This window comes from Ranitomeya imitator, chromosome 7 (genome assembly GCF_032444005.1).
Source record: "Ranitomeya imitator isolate aRanImi1 chromosome 7, aRanImi1.pri, whole genome shotgun sequence".
NCBI classification, from domain to species: domain Eukaryota; kingdom Metazoa; phylum Chordata; class Amphibia; order Anura; family Dendrobatidae; genus Ranitomeya; species Ranitomeya imitator.
The window spans coordinates 102,632,821-102,649,840 of record NC_091288.1 but is presented as its reverse complement, the minus strand read 5'-3'; the positions used below and the strand labels follow the sequence as shown (position 1 = coordinate 102,649,840).

The window sequence follows — 17,020 nt, the reverse complement described above, 5'->3', positions numbered from 1 at the left end:
CCTCATAGAGGTGCCCTTCTTAACTGCAACACTATCATCTATTAGTGACCTCATCCATAGTGTTAATTAGCTGAGAACAGATAGTTGTAAAATTTCAGCAGTCAGATACTCATTCAGCACAAAACATTTGCAGAAATTCTTCACAAACTTTTTGACTCATTAAGCACTTCCAATCTGCCCAAAGACTTTCAAGTTACAGTGGAAATTGGCAATATAAAGAATTATTATTATTTATTATTATTATTAATTATTTATATAGCACCATTGATTCCATGGTGCTGTGCATGAGAAGGGGTTACATACAAATTACAGATATCACTTACAGTAAGCAAACTAACAATGACAGAATGATACAGAGGGGAGAGGAACCTGCCCTTGCGGGCTTACATACTACAGGATAGTGGGGAAGGAGACAATAGGTTGAGGGTTGCAGCAGCTCCGGTGTTGGTGAGGCGGTAGCTCCGGTAGTGATGAGGAGGCAGCGGGGTCAGTACAGGCTGTTAGCTTTCCTGAAGAGGTGGGTTGTCAGGTTCAGTCTGAAGGATCCGAATGTGGTTTATAGTCGGACGTGATGGGGCAAAGAATTCCAGAGGATGGGGGATATCCGGGAGAAGTCTTGGAGGCGGTTGGGTGAGGAGCAAATAAGTATCGAGGAGAAGGACGTCTTGGGAAGACCGGAGATTGCGTGAGGGATGATATCGGGAGATTACTTCAGAGATATATGGAGGAGGCAGGTTATGGATGGCTTTGTAGGTCAGTATTAGTCATTTGAACTGGATACACTAAGGAAATGGGATCCGGTGAAGAGATTTTTTTAGAGGGGAGAAGCAGAGAAGTAGCGAGGAGAGAGATGAATTAGTCGAGCAGCAGAGTTAAAGATGGACTGGAGAGGTGCAAGGGAGTTAGCAGGGAGGCCACAGAAAAGGATGTTGCAGTAGTCGAGGTGGGAGATGATGAGGGCATGAACAAGGATTTTAGTATATTGATGGTTGAGGAAAGGATGTATTCTGGAGATATTTTTGAGCTGGAGGCGACAGGATGTGGTAAGAGCTTGGAAGTGCCGTTTGAAGGACAGGGCAGAGTCAAGGGTTACTCCGAGGCAGCAGACTTCCGGTACGGGGGAGAGCGTGATGTCATTAATTGCAATAGATAGGTCAGGTAAGGAAGATCTATGAGATGGAGGAAAGATGATGAGTTCAGATTTGTCCACATTGAGTTTGAGGAAGCGAGAGGAGAAGAAGGAGGATATGGCTGATAGACACTCTGGGATTCTGGACAGCAGAGAGGTGATGTCTGGGCCAGAGAGGTAGATCTGAGTTTCATCTGCTTAAAGGTGGTACTGGAATCCATGAGACTTTATGAGTTGTCACAGGCCAATTGTATAGATTGAGATGAGTAAGGGTCCTAGAGCAGAGCATTGAGGTACTCTAACAGAGAGAGGGTGGGATGAGGAGGTAGTATGGGAGTGGGAGACACTGTATGTGCGGTTGGAAAGGTATGAGGAGATCCAGGAGAGGGTGAGGTCTTTGATGCCAAAGGAGGAGATGATCTGTAGTAGGAGGCAGGGGTCAACTGTGTCGAAAGCAGAGGACAGGTCTAGAAGGTGGAGTACAGAGTATTGTCCATTAGATTTGGCTGTAAGTAGATCGTTAGTAATATTGGTCAGGGCTGTCTCAGTTGAGAAAAAAGAATGTACTGATATGTTAAAATGAGTCTCTTCTCCCCCAAAAATATTTCAAGGCTTAACCCCTTTCTGACATTAGCCGTACTATCCCATCGAGGTGGGCCGATGGGATAGTACGTCATAGCGATTGGCTGCGCTCACTAGGGGAGCACGGCCGATCGTGGCCGGGTGTCAGCTGACTATCGCAGTTTACATCCGGCACTATGTGCCAGGAGCAGTCATGGACCGCCCCTGGCACATTAACCCCCGGCACACTGCGATCAAACATGGGGCATAGGGAAGCATCGCACAGGGAGGGGGCTCCCTGCAGGCATCCCTGAGACCCTCTGTACAAGGCGATGTGCTCACCTTGTATCGAGCGTCTCTTCCCTGCAGGCCGTGGATCCAAAATGGCCACGGGGCTGCATCCAGGTCCTGCAGGGAGGTGGCTTACAAGCGCCTGCTCAGAGCAGGCGACGGGAAGCCTCCCTGCTGTGCTTGTGTGATCGCTAATCTGACACAGTGCACAGCAAAGTGTCAGATCAGTGATCTGTCACTATAATGTGATGTTCCCCCCTGGGGCAAAGTAAAAAAGTTACATGTGTAAAAAAAAAAATCCTAACTAAATAAAAAAAAATATATATTGTTCCAATAAATACATTCCTTTATCTAAATAAAAAAAAACAATAAAAGTACCCATATTTAGTAAACTGTCCCACTAGTTAACCCCTTCAGTGAGCACCATAAAAAAAATAAAAAAAGAGGCAAAAAACAACCCTTTGTTTTCAAACCGCTGAACAAAAAGTGGAATAGCACGCAATCAAAAAGACAGATATAAATAACCATGGTACCGCTGAAAACGTCATCTTGTCCCGCAAAAAATGAGCCACCAAACAGCATCATCAGTGAAAAAATAAAAAAGTTATAGTCCTCAGAATAAAGCGATGCAAAAATAATTATTTTTTCTATAAAATAGTATTTATCGTATAAAAGTACCAAAACATTAAAAAAATCTAAATGAGGTATCGCTGTAATCATACTGACCCGAAGAATAAAACTGCTTTATCCATTTTACCAAATGCGGAACGGTATAAACGCCCCCCCCCCCTCCCAAAGAAATTCATGAATAGCTGGTTTTTGGTCATAATGCCTCACAAAAATCGGAATAAAAAGCGATAAAGTCACATGCCTGAAAAGGTTACCAATAAAAACATCAACTCGTCCCGCAAAAATCAAGACCTCACATGGCTCTGGACCAAAATATGGAAAAATTATAGCTCTCAAAATATGGTAACACAAAAAAATATTTTTTGCAATAAAAAGCGTCTTTTAGTGTGTGACAGCTGCCAATCACAAAAATCCCCTAAAAAACCTGCTCTAAAAGTAAATCAAACCCGCCTTCATCACCCCCTTAGATAGGGAAAAATATAAAAAAATTAAAAAAGGTATTTATTTCCATATTCCCATTAGGGTTAGGGCTAGGGTTAGGGCTAGGGTTAGGGCTAGGGTTAGAGCTAGGGTTAGAGCTAGGGTTTGGGCTAGGGTTGGGGCCAGGGTTAGGGTTGGGGCTAGAGTTAGGGTATGGATTACATTTACGGTTGGGATTAGGGTTAGGGATGTGTCAGGTTTAGGGGTGTGGTTAGGTTTATGGTTAAGATTAGAGTTAGGGGTGTGTTGGAGTTAGGGGTGTGGTTAGGGTTGGGGTTAGGGGTGTGGTTGGGAATAGGGGTGTATTTGGGTTAGGGTTTCAGTTAGAATTGGGGGTTTCCACTGTTTAGGCACATCAGGGCTCTCCAAACGCGACATGGCATCCATTCTCAATTCCAGCCAATTCTTCGTTGAAAAGATAAAACAGTGCTCCTTCCTTTCCGAGCTCTCCCATGCGCCCAAACAGGGGTTTACCTCAACATATGAGGTATTAGCGTACTCAGGACAAATTGGACAAAAACCTCTGGTGTCCAATTTCTTGTGGGGGTTTCTACTGTTTAGCTACATCAGGGGATCTGCAAATGCAACATGTCGCCTGCAGACCAATTCATCTAAGTCTGCATTACAAATGGCGCTCCTTCCCTTCCGAGCTCTGCCATGCACCTAAACGGTGGTTCCCCCACATATTGGGTATCAGCGTACTCAGGAAAAATTGTACAACAACTTTTGGGGACCAATTTCTCCTGTTACCCTTGGGAAAATACAAAACTGGGTGTTAAAGATAATTTTTGTGAAAAAAAATGATTTTTTGTTTTCACGGCTCTGCTTAATTAACTGTAGTAAAACACTTGGGGGTTCAAAGCTCTCACTACACATCTAGATAAGATCCTTAGGGGTCTACTTTCCAAAATGGTGTCATGGTGGGGGGTTTCAATGTTTAGGCACAACAGGGGCTCTCCAAACGCAAGATGGCATCCCATTTCAATTCCAGCCAATTTTGCATTGAAAAGTCAGACGGTGCTCCTTCCCTTTCGAGCTCTGCCATGCACCCAAACAGTGGTTTACCCCCACATATGGGAGATCAGCATACTCAGGACAAATTGCACAACAACGTTTGCGGTACAATTTCTTCTGGTAACCTTGGGAAAATAAAAAATTGGGGGCGAAAAATTCATTTTTGTGAAGAAATATTATTTTTTATTTTTACGGCTCTACATTATAAACTTCTGTGAAGCACTTGGTGGGTCAAATTGCTCACACATCTAGATAAGTTCCTTGGGGGGTCTAGTTTCCAATATGGGGTCACTTGTGGGGTGTTTCTACTGTTTAGGTTCATCGGGGCAATGTGACACCTGCAGACCAATCCATCTAAGTCTGCATTCCAAATGGCGCTCCTTCCCTTCCGAGCTGTGCCATGCACCCAAACGGTGGTTCCCCCCACATATGGGGTATCCGCATACTCGGGGCAAATTGGACAACTTTTGGGGACAAATTTCTCCTGTTACCCTTGGGAAAATACAAAACTGGGTGTTAAAGTTAATTTTTGTGGAAAAAAAATGATTTTTTATTTTCACGGCTCTGCGTTATTAACTGTAGTGAAACACTTGGGGGTTCAAATTTCTCACAATTTATTTAGATAAGTTCCTTGGGGAGTCTAGTTTATAATATAGGGTCACTTGTGGGGGGTTTCTACTGTTTAGTTACATTAGGGGCTCTGCAAACGCAATGTGACACCTGCAGACCATTCCATCTAAGTCTGCATTACAAATGGCGCTCTTTCCCTTCCGAGCTCTGCCAAGCACTAAAACGGTGATTACCCCCACATATGGGGTATCAGCATACTCAGGACAAATTGCACAACAACTATTGTCATCCAATTTCTCCTGTTACCCTTGGGAAAATACAAAATTGGGGGCTAAAAAATAATTTTTGCGGAAAAAAAAATAATTTTTATTTTCACGGCTCTGTGTTATAAACTGTAGTGAAACACTTGGGGGTTAAAAGCTCTCACTACACATCTAGATCATTTCCTTAGGGGGTCTACTTTCCAAAATGGTGTCACTTGTGGGGGGTTTCAATGTTTAGGCACATTAGTGGCTCTCCAAACGCAACATGGCATCCCATCTCAATTCCAGCCAATTTTGCATTGAAAAGTCAAATGGCGCTCCTTCCCTTACGAGCTCTGCCATGCGCCCAAACAGTGGTTTACCCCCACATATGGGGTATCCGGATATTCAGGACAAATTGTCCAACAACTTTTGGTGTCCATTTTCTACTGTTACCCTTGGTAAAATAAAACTAATTGGAGCTGAAGTAAATTTTTTGTGAAAAAAAATTAAATGTTCATTTTTTAAAAAAATTCCCAAAATTCCTATGAAACACCTGAAGGCTTAATAAACTTCTTGATTGTGGTTTTGAGCACCTTGAGGGGTGCAGTTTTAGAATGGTGTCATACTTGGGTATTTTCTATCATATAGACCCCTCAAAATGACTTCAAATGTGACGTTGTCCCTAAAAAAAATGGTGTTGTAAAAATGAGAAATTGCTGGTCAACTTTTAACCCTTATAACTCCCTAACAAAAAAATTTTGTTTCAAAAATTGTGCTAATGTAAAGTAGATATGTGGGAAATGTTATTAAGTATTTTGTGTGTCATATCTCTGTGATTTAAGGGCATAAAAACTCAAAGTTTAAACATTGCGAAATTTTCAAAATTTTTGCCAAATTTCCGTTTTTTTTCACAAATAAACGCAGCTACTATCAAATCAAATGTTACCACTATCATAAAGTACAATATGTCACAAGAAAACATTGTCAGAATCACCGGGATCCGTTAAAGCGTTCTAGAGTTATAACCTCATACAGGGACAGTGGTCAGAAATGTAAAAATTGGCCCGGTCATTAATGTGCAAACAACCCTTGGGGGTAAAGGGGTTAATACCGAGTACAGTGTGAGAAAAAAATAAAGCACAAATAGATTAGAAAAGCAACCAACCTTGTTAAAAAAAATATAGATCCAGTTTATGATAATTTCTATAGAAATGGGAACATAATTTTAGCATCCTTTATGGTTCAAAAAACATATAATATACCGTAGCTATAATTTATTTTACTTTTCATGTTTCTGCAATATTAGCCAAAAAATATATATAATGAAAATTGCATGCATGAAAAAGCACAAAAGTGCACCTGGTCTGGAAGAGTGAAAATTTCCCAGACAATAACTGGTTAAGCATCCTCCCTTTCAATAAATCCTACAGTATATGTCAAACCAATATATTACAGCATATCAATGCCTGGGTCGTGTAATATATATTTTAAACATCCGTCTTTCAAATTGTCTATAAATAAATCATCTTGTATGCCAAAAAATGAAGAACAAAAAAGTATTCAGTCTGTTTGTTTTCTTGCAAGAGTTCAGAATGTCCTGCAAGGGGTTAAAAGAAACAATCATTAAAAATGATGTTTGCATATAGAAGACTGCAGTTAGTTTACGCACCTGGCTGGGCAATGGAAAAAAATCAGCCATACTAACCTTGAATCCCTTTGGGAAAGGGAGCAGTCAAGGTCATTGTTGCTCACCTATGAATTATTTACTTCCTCTCAGCATATCTGTAATGTGGATTCTTTGCTAAGTGACAGTAGTCTGGCTGCATTTGCTGTGTATGTTTTTAACATAACTTGGCAGGCTCCCCAGCTCTGCTGATCTGCTCCGTTATTGTGGAGGTCACCTGACCTTCCACGTCAAAAGAGAGATGACAGCAGGAGGGTTCCAGATTTCTTTGAGAGGGAACCAAGATGGCTGTTTCCTGGCCAGAATCCATATAGTCTGAGCCAGATTTTTTTCTACTGAATTTCAAAGTTGTCCTTGTGGTTTCTAGAGCTGCTGCAGCGTTTGGCACTAAAGCACTAAAATAAGTGAAAATTAATAAACCTCCTCACTCAAGAGATTATGGAACAGAGAAAACACTTCAGCTTTAAACTAGTTCACTGAAATATTCATTTCTGTAAGTAATGAGAATGTGTTTAGCATCTACTACCAAAGCAGTATATGAAATGAGATCAACAAGGTACATTAGATGGAATAAGGACAGCATTTCTAGCAATATTTGTTTTTTTATATATAGTATCTCACAAAAGTGAGTACACCTCTCACATTTTTGTAAATACACTGCTCAACAAAATAAAGGGAACACTTAAACAACAGAATATAACTCCATAACTCCAAGTAAATTGAACTTCTGTGAAATCAAACAGTCCACTTAGGAAGCAACACTGTTTGATAATCAATTTCACACGCTGTTGTGCAAATATAATAGACAACAGATGAAATTATTGGCAATTATCAAGACACACTCAATAAAGGAGAGGTTCTGCAGGTGGGTACCACAGACCACATCTTAGTACCAATGCTTTCTGGCTGATGTTTTGGTCACTTTTGAATGTTGGTTGTGCTTTCACACTCGTGGTAGCATGAGACGGACTCTACAACCCCCACAAGTGGCTCAGGTAGTACAGCTCATCTAGGATGGCACATCAATGCGAGCTGTGGTAAGAAGGGGTGCTGTGTCTGTCAGCGTAGTGTACAGAAGCTGTAGGTGCTACCAGGAGACAGGCCAGTACACCAGGAGACGTAGAGGGGGCCGTAGGAGGGAAACAACCCAGCTGCAGGACCACTACCTCAGCCTTTGCACAAGGAGCAACAGGAGGATCCCTGCCAGAGCCTTGTAAAATGACCTCTAGCAGGCCACAAATATGCCTGTGTCTGTAGAAACGGTTAGAAACTGACTCCATGAGGATAGTCTGAGTGCCCGACATCCACAGACGGGGGTTGTGCTCACAGCCCAACACCGTGCAGGATGCTTGGCAATTGCCACAGAACACCAGGAATGGCAAATTCGCCACTGGTGCCCTGTGCTCTTCACAGATGAAAGCAGGTTCATACTGAGCACATGTGACAGACTTAACAGAGTCCGGAGACGCCGAGGAGAGTGATCTGCTGCCTGCAACATCCTTCAGCATGACCAGTTTGGCAGTGGGTCAGTAATGGTTTGGGGTGTCATTTCTTTGAAGGGCTGCACAGCCCTCCATGTGCTCACCAGAGGTAGCCTGACTGCCATTAGGTACCGAGATGAGATCCTCAGAACCCTTGTGAGACCATATGCTGGTGCGATTGGCCCTGGGTTCCTCCTAATGCAGGACAATGCCAGACCTCATGTGGCTGGAGTGTGTCAGCAGTTCCTACAAGATAAAGGCATTGAAGCTATGGACTGGCCCGCCCGTTTCCCAGACCTGAATTCGATTGAACACATTTGGGACATCCTGTCTCACATCATCCACCAACAGACTGTCCAGGGGTTGGCGGATGCTTTTGTTCAGGTCTGGGAGGAGATCCCTCAGGAAACCATCCACCGCCTCATCAGGAGCATGGCCAGGCATTGTAGGGAGATCATACTGGCCCGTGGAGGGCACACACACTACTGAGCATTATTTCCTTGACTTGAGGCATTTCTACTGAAGTTGGATCAGCCTGTAACTTCATTTTCCACTTTGATTTTGAGCATCATTCCAACTCCATACCTCCGTGTTATATTAGCTGTGATTTACGTTGATAATTTTTAGGTTTTATTGTTCTCAGCACATTCCACTATCTAATGAATAAAGATTTACAACTGGAATATTTCATTCAGTGATATCTAGGATGTGGGATTTTAGTGTTACCTTTATTTTTTTGAGCAGTGTATTATATTATATTTTTTCATATGACAACAAAGTAGATATGACACTCTGATACAATATAAAGTAGCCAGTGTACAGCTTATGTAACAGTGTACATTTGGTGTTCCTTCTAAATAAAGGTACCTTCACACTAAGCGACGCTGCAGCGATATAGACAACGATACGACCAAAAGGCGATCGCTGGAGCGTCGCTGTTTAGATCGCTGTAGAGACGTCAAACACACCAACGTTCGAACGATGCCGGAGCGATACAGTGACGTAACAGCGACTCACGGATCGTTGTCGCTGGTTGCTTGCTTCACGTCAAACAGCAGTGGTGTAAACGATCCGATGAATTGGCAGCGTAGTCAGATAGGTGTCACCCAGGTGGGTGACACCCAGATAGGTGTCACCCAGGATGTGACGTCCCGGCGTCCCAGAATATAAACCGCGACTCTACAGCGATTGATTCACATTGTTCGAGAGCTGCGTATGCATGTTTTTCTGCATTTCTAGCGTCCTGTCCGGAACGATCCTTCTCCAGCTACGATCCTCTTCTACCGTGAACGTTCTGTTCGGAACGCCGTACTCCACTGCCGGCGTCTTCATCGGTTCTTTTATTGCTCATCAACGGTATGTTCAATTTTTTTTTTTTTTTTCTGTATAGTAATGGCTATGTAGTAATGCTAGACGCAATGCTTATCTAAGTATATGGTATAGTAATGTATAAAACATATCTGGCAGCTATCTTGTGCATCTGGTAAGCGGACACACAAGATGGAGGCACTTTCGGATGCAGTTTGCAAACTCTTTGGCGCTGTGTAGCATTTTTTGCGCAAACTATATGGTAAGGCCAACCAACTCTTTTGTGTCTACCTTGGCTTAGCTGTCCCTGGCCTGCTCCGCAAGTAAATAAAAACAGCTCACAACTGGTAAACTAATTTTTTTTTTTTCCACAAACTGACCTTATTTTTTTTTGATCAAGAGACAATCCCTGTCACGCTATCTATATTCATCAAGTACGGTGTCAGAAAAAATGAATTCATGATAAACATATACAGGCTCATGAATTCACTATTTCTGACACCTGGCAGGTGAGCATAGATATGTACCGTGTGACAACCATTGTCCCCTCAATTTGTGTGATTATGGAGATGCATGTAATATTTTTGGCCCACCTCATATCTGTATACTACAGACACACCAAGCTGCAGTCTTTTTATTTTTAACTACTGGAGATATTATGTGGGCCAAAAAGTGTGTGTGGCGACGTTTCTTGGCGCACGGTGTGTTGCCGGCGGCTATAGACACAATAAACCAAACATAATTGTGTCAAATCAAACTTTTTTTATGTTGTTAACTGAAAAACAACAAGTAACAGAACAATATCCCAAACAATGAAAGAAAAAAAAAAAAATCAGAACCTCCCACGCCTCAAGAGGTGTCGCAGCGTGCGGCCATGTTGCTGTACTTGTTGCAGCATGAGCGCTGCTGTCCGCTCCAGGCGGTCTTGCTTGGCCAGCAGCTCTCTCACGGTGTCCCCGGTTCTGTGATAGAAGAGGTTGGAGAATGGACAGTGATTAAGCTGCAACGGTGGCATGTGTTTACATAACCAGCAATTTAAGGTACCGTCAAAAATAACGATTTTTGTAACGATATCTTTGATTTCTGTGAAGTTGCAACGATATTGTTAACGCAATCGTTCTGTGTGACAGCGACCCAGCGACCACACAGTGACTTACCAACGATCACGACCAGGTCGTATAGCTGGTAATGATCGTTAGTAAATCGTTTATTGTAAAATGGTACTTTTAACTACACACTCAATTTTGTACTGCCCCAGAGGGCATTTTTTAGGTTCAATGTTTTAGGGTCCGTTTAGTCGTTGTCAAATGTGACATCCCACCGATAACCCCCTCCCACTTTCTCAATACTTACGGAAAAGGGACGCCTGTTGCTCATCCGCGGAGCTGCTGACCACCTATCCCCTGGCTCGGGCCACAGCTTCTGCTGCTGAAAGGAAGCAAATACATATCTGGTTAGCAATTGAACTCACTGTGGTGAAGCGCTCGCTGGTTTTGTCACTTACGAATGCTTGTCGCTGGAGAGAATGACGCCGACCCGGGGGAGGAAGATGGGTGTTGAAAGGGCGGGGTTGTGGCCTGCGGTGGGGTTACTGCACCTGTAATGTACACAATATTTAACCTCCCTACTAATGGCCCATATGGCGTCATTAAATTCTAAAAAAGGGTGGTTAACTTACGTGACGACACTGGCTGTGGGCTTCCGCTGCTAGCCGCTGTACTGCTGGCTGCAGTGGGTGCTGTCCTCTGCCGGCGGCGTCTCTCTACACCCCAAAAAAAGACACGCAAGGTTTAGACACCAGAAGTACAGAGCTGTAGACTTAAATAAAAAATTAAGTAGGCGCCATCGCAATTGCCAGACATGAGGGGTAACTTACGTGACGGCCCTGGCTGTGGGCATACGCTGCTGGCCGCTGTAGTCCTCTGCTGGCGTTGTCTCTCTATACACAAAAAATAAAGAAACACAATGTTTACACACCAAAGTACAGAGCTTCCGACACCCCCACAAATAACAAACCTAGGCCAGTGGCATAAAGGAATAAAATTTAAATTTAACTCCCCAAATCGAGGTACATATATAGAAGGTGGGAAGCGCCACACGGCAGTGCGAGTGTCCCTATTCCCCCCTCCCGATACTGTGTGTCTCCCAATTACACTATACTGTTACTTGCCTTGCCTGGTCTCTGCCCGCAACGTTGCCAGATAAAGTGGCTGTTTGTACCGGAGGTCGGCCCACTTTTTGCGCAGCTGCAGCGCACTGCGCCGGATGCCGAACCTCCGCTCCATCTTCTGGGCAATGTGGCGCAACACCTCATTCTTGTGTAGATTTGGGTGTGCTGGGCGACTCTCCCGGCCCTCATAGTCCATGGCATCCATTTTTTTAACAAAAAAGCGGACCTCTGTCTGCCCCAAAGGAGGACATCGCTGTCTCGCCGCCATTTTAGCAAGAGAGACGCTGTATGGCACCACCCAGCCACGCCCAGAGGAGGTCCTTGATTCTGCCGTTCTGGCGCGCGATTCGCAACGCTATTGCGTCTCCATTTATGCACACCGTCGCGGGTGTGACGTCGGCTCCAGAAGTCACTATTTGGCGTTCCCGTTATAAATCAGCAGCGCTCATCGTCCTGTTTGTTTCAGTGGATGGTACATTTAATGGAGGGTATCTATGGGGTATGGCTGTTGTGTTAACGTTGCTTACAATTAGCCATGTATATCTTTGTGTATGTATATATATATACATATATATATATATATATATATATATAGTACCTTACATCCTATGTTAACATTTTTGTCAAATGGTGCAGCATCGGTGACGCAACGGAGAATGCATTACAGTATTGGATGTCTTGTGTAAGTTTTGAAAATGATATGTAGTAATTTTTTTTTCTTTTTTCCTTTCACAGGTTGCCATGTCTCATTCGGATGTACCTGTGATTGTTGCGGCCGCGTTATTGGTAGAAGCTCACAACCAGCTGGAGGTTCAAGCGCGAAACAATCGTGTAAAGCGTCAGCGCCGCATGTGGACCAAACAGTGGCTGCAGAAGAGGAATCAATTGTCCCATATGGGCCTTATAAGGGAACTGCAGGATAACAACCCGCATGATTTTCGTAACTACCTGAGAATGTCGGAGGACTCATTTAATGTCCTACTTGCAGCTGTAGAACCTTATATCAGGCGGCAAAATACACAGATGAGAGCAGCTGTCCCTGTGGATGAGAGGCTGGCTGTCACGCTGCGTTTCCTGGCGACTGGCAGGTCTATGCAAGACTTGCATTACAGCGCAGCTATATCCCGATCCCTACTCAGCGTCATCATCCCAGAGACATGCAAAGCTATTGTCTCAGTTTTACACTGCAGTTACATGCCTTTCCCACAGACCCCGGATGACTGGAAAGAGATTTCAAGGGGATTTGAGGAGCAATGGCAGTTCCCTAATTGCGGTGGGGCCTTGGATGGCAAACATGTACGCATCACCCAACCACCACACTCTGGCTCCTTTTATTATAACTATAAGAGATATTTCAGCATAATTCTCATGGCCCTCGTAAATGCTAACTATGATTTCATAAGTGTGTCTGTTGGGATTAACGGGAGAGTATCCGATGGAGGAGTTTTGGAGCACACAGATTTTGGGGAACGCTTGAAAAATAATAAACTTGCCTTGCCGCCCAACAGTGACACAACAGAAAACATGAACTTTGTCTTTGTCGGAGATGAGGCTTTCCCACTGCATCCCAACCTTTTGAAGCCCTTCTCCCAGAAGACTCTGACACCGGAACGACGAATCTTTAATTACAGACTTTCAAGAGCTAGACGCGTTGTGGAAAATGCATTCGGAATTATGGCAAACCGATTTCGGGTTTTCCACACAGCACTAAACATGAAACTAACGTCTATTGACTCTGTGGTGCTTGCTTGTTGTGTCCTCCACAACTTTCTACGTCGCCGTGATGCCACTGCATACAGCCCTCCACAGTATGTAGACTCTGTGGACCAGGGTAACGGAGATGTAACCCAGGGCGAATGGCGTCTAGACGCGCACAGGGTTTGTGGTTTGGAAAGTCTGGGTTCTGGAAGGTACTGTGATGATGCAACGAATAGCAGGGACAAGTACTCTGACTTTTTCAATGGGCCAGGGGCTGTCCCATGGCAGTATCAACAGCTGTAACGTAACTGTTGGCATAACTTTTACCATGTATTATGGATGATATTTTTGGGGGGTTCAAGTGCTCTTGTGTAAAAGTGCTCATTTTTAACAATTTTTGGATGACCCATGATACTCCTTTTTCTGTAATAAATGTGAACATAACGATATATCTATTTGTTATTTCTTATTATTTTACATACATACCAATACATACCAATAAACATATATATCTATGAACATACTCTACTTCTGTATCAATCATATGAAACCTGTGAGTCTGCAGCATCCTATGCACTAGTGATTTCCTGATGTGTGTGTGTATATATATTAGTAGATGTTCACCGTATTCTAAAGGTACCTTCACACTCATCGACTCTGCAGCGATACCGACAATGATGTCGATCGCTGTTTGGTCGCTGGAGAGCTGTCACACAGACAGCTCTCCAGCGAGCACCGATCCAGAAGTCCACGGGTAACCAGGGTAAACATCGGGTTACTAAGTGCAGGGCCGCGATTATTAACCCGATGTTTACCCTGGTTACCGTTGTAAATGTTAAAAAAAAATTACAATACATACTTACATTCACGCTGTATGGTCATGTCCCTCGCCTTCAGCTTCCAGCACTGACTCAGCGCCGGGCGTAAAGTACAACGGTGATGTCAACGCTGTGCTTTACTACCGGACGGCGCTCACCAGTCAGTGCGGGAAGCCGAAGGCGAGGGACTTGACCATACAGCGGGAATGTATGTACTGTTTGTTTTTTTAACATTGACAACGGTAACCATGGTAAACATCACGTTACTAAGAGTGGCCCTGCACTTAGTAACCCAATGTTTCCCTTGTTTCTTGTGACGACATCGCTGAATCGGCGTTACACATGCTGTGTGTAACGCCGATTCAGCGATGTCAGCGGGAGATTCAGCAACCAAAAAAAGTGCTGTACTTTCCCCAGCGACCAATGATCTCCCAGCATGGGCCTGATCGCTGGACGCTGTCACACAACAATTTAGTTAACGATATCGTTGCTACGTCACAAAAAGCAACGATATCGTTAACAATATAGTTATGTGTGACGGTAATGTATTGGGTATTCTAGCATTTGCATGTCCCCGTCGCATATTGCCCAGCAACGTAGTATATTGACCAGCGGCGTCATTTATTGCCAAGCCAAAGAGACACGTAGTACATACACAAATTTAAGAAACCAAAAATTTAATAATTTGTATTAAAAATTTTATTATTTTTTATTACAATACTTTTTTAATGTTGATGAGGCATAGGGGATTAATGACCGGGTGCCAGGAGGATGCCTGCAGGGGAGAAGGCATAGGGGATTACTTGTGGAGCATCTAAAACACAAGTCTCATTTATTTCAACTACAACACTACAAATTTTGGTAGTAAGTGTCCATCTCACTGTAGTGGTGCGTGGCCATAGGAGGTCCTTGTGATAAGTCACCAAAAGAAGGGGGTGCAGGTGGTGTCCGGAACTGAGAATTATGTGGCCCAGGTCTGCGGACAGGAGTGCTGTGCATGGGCTCCTGTTGGTGTCCCCAATAAAAATGGGCACTGGACTGACGGACGTCAATGCTCAATGTTGATGTGTCGCATAGTTTTCCTGCGGCTGCCGCGTTCATAACGTCAAACATTATTCTCTCCGCGTGAGATCTTTGGGTATCATCCAGTCTGTTTAAACGTTCCTCAACCAAGGATGCGAATGGGGAGAGTTTGGTTGTGACGTGCTTGGACAAGATGCTGTTGGCCACTGCCAGGAGATCCACAGGTGTGGCTGCTGTTGATTTTCTTTTTCTAGATGGGCGCAGTGGACATGTCTGCTCCTCGACAGACGGGCTACTGGAGGACTGAGGGGACTGGACATTGTTCGCTTCCGTTGTTTCCCGCTGTTGCAGAGGCACCTGCAATTACATGAAAAAGAAAAATTTAAAATAAATAACATACAAACGACTCTGCCACACAGCCCTAGAGAGCCCACACCTCCCCAAACACCTCTATGCCCATTGGAACCTATGAGGAACAGTTACCTGGGTTAAAAAACAAAGGGGTTAAAGAGCTGTGCTGAACTACATTGGCCGGCAATACTGTACGAATGTGCGGAAGACACAATATGTTAATTACGGACACAGGAAGTGGCAGCTGTTATCATCAGGGGGATTAAACATGAACAACGTGACTCACTATTACTGGAAGCCATGCAGTCTCATAAACATACAAGACACACGGCATGCTACAAGAAGGGAAGCTTGGGGCTACTTACATGGTCGTCAGGAGACTCAGGCAGGATATCTTCGGGCAATGGCTCACAAAGGCTAGTCACAGTCTGGCACGGGCGAGGGATCTCTTGGTCTCTAGTGAATGCCATCAGGTCGTAATACCACAGCCTGGGCACATAGACTTCCTCAGTTCCGGCCCCAGACTTCTTAGAATTTTCCACTTTGTTGACCTCTTTTTTGAAAACTGTGCGGAGAGCCTGGATCTTTTTCCTCACAATGTTTTCATCCACGGTCTCTGTGGGATGATACTCCCTGTAGACGGCCACCAGCTTCTCATACGCTTCTCTCTTCATGTAACGGTTGCTATAATCCTTAGATTTTATCTTCCACAAACAGGGCAGGGAGCGGTACATCTCTATGAGTGCCCGAACACAGTCCTGCTCATTTGTAGACATCTTTAAAAAATAAAAAAATAAAAGTTAAGAAACAGCAAAAATTAAAAGTTTGATGAGCCGTATGCCGTTCCTATTGTTATCAGTCATTTTTTGTATGGGATGGTCCGTGGGACTATTTCCACCATTTAGGGGATGGGATGGGGGCCGTTTGTGTGTTTCCCCATAGCCACCATTTGGGGATGGGATGAGGGCTATTTTTATCCATTTTGAGCGTTGAAAAATTTGTAAATTCTATTGGTTGCTATTTTGTCAATGGCCAATTTCATGTTGGTGAAACACACCATACTACAAAATCGTTTGCATTACCACTTAAAAGGGAAATACTACGACGCTAAAGCGTCTTTGGTTATAAACGTGAAAGCTCTAAAAAAAATCACTGCTGAGATGTAGTATACATCTATTTCTATACACATAAATTAGTATTGCTGCATGGCAAATGAATACAGCACAAGGATATACTCACCGTAGATGTACTAATTGAGAACGCTGCAGAGTTGAAGATCTACAAACAGGTCGCTCAAAAGTTACAGCCAAGACGCCCACGAGTTGATGGAGAAGGAACACGATGGATTTCGAACCAAGACGCACACGAGATGCTCGTGGATGGCAGAGTACGCACAAGTGATTGAAAAGTTGTAAAGTCGCGGTTTATATTTCGGAACGCAGGTACAGATGACCCCGATGTGACCTATCAGCGTTCTCAGTGAGACGTAACAACAAAGCCATTTGAAATCTATAACGTTATGGCGTCACCTTTTGTAATGTAATAATGTGATTTAAAGGGGTCTTCT

General features: G+C 43.7%; 1 protein-coding gene across 1 annotated transcript; it reads left to right on the top strand.

The window, feature by feature from the left end:
• The first annotated feature begins 9,250 nt into the window (after positions 1 to 9,250).
• On the top strand, positions 9,251 to 13,710 carry LOC138644834 (uncharacterized). Its single transcript, XM_069733702.1, has 2 exons — positions 9,251 to 9,441; positions 12,299 to 13,710. Exon 2 carries the CDS (start codon positions 12,305 to 12,307, stop codon positions 13,562 to 13,564), a length of 1,260 nt encoding a protein of 419 aa, XP_069589803.1. The 5' UTR covers positions 9,251 to 9,441; positions 12,299 to 12,304; the 3' UTR covers positions 13,565 to 13,710.
• The last annotated feature ends 3,310 nt before the right edge of the window (positions 13,711 to 17,020 follow it).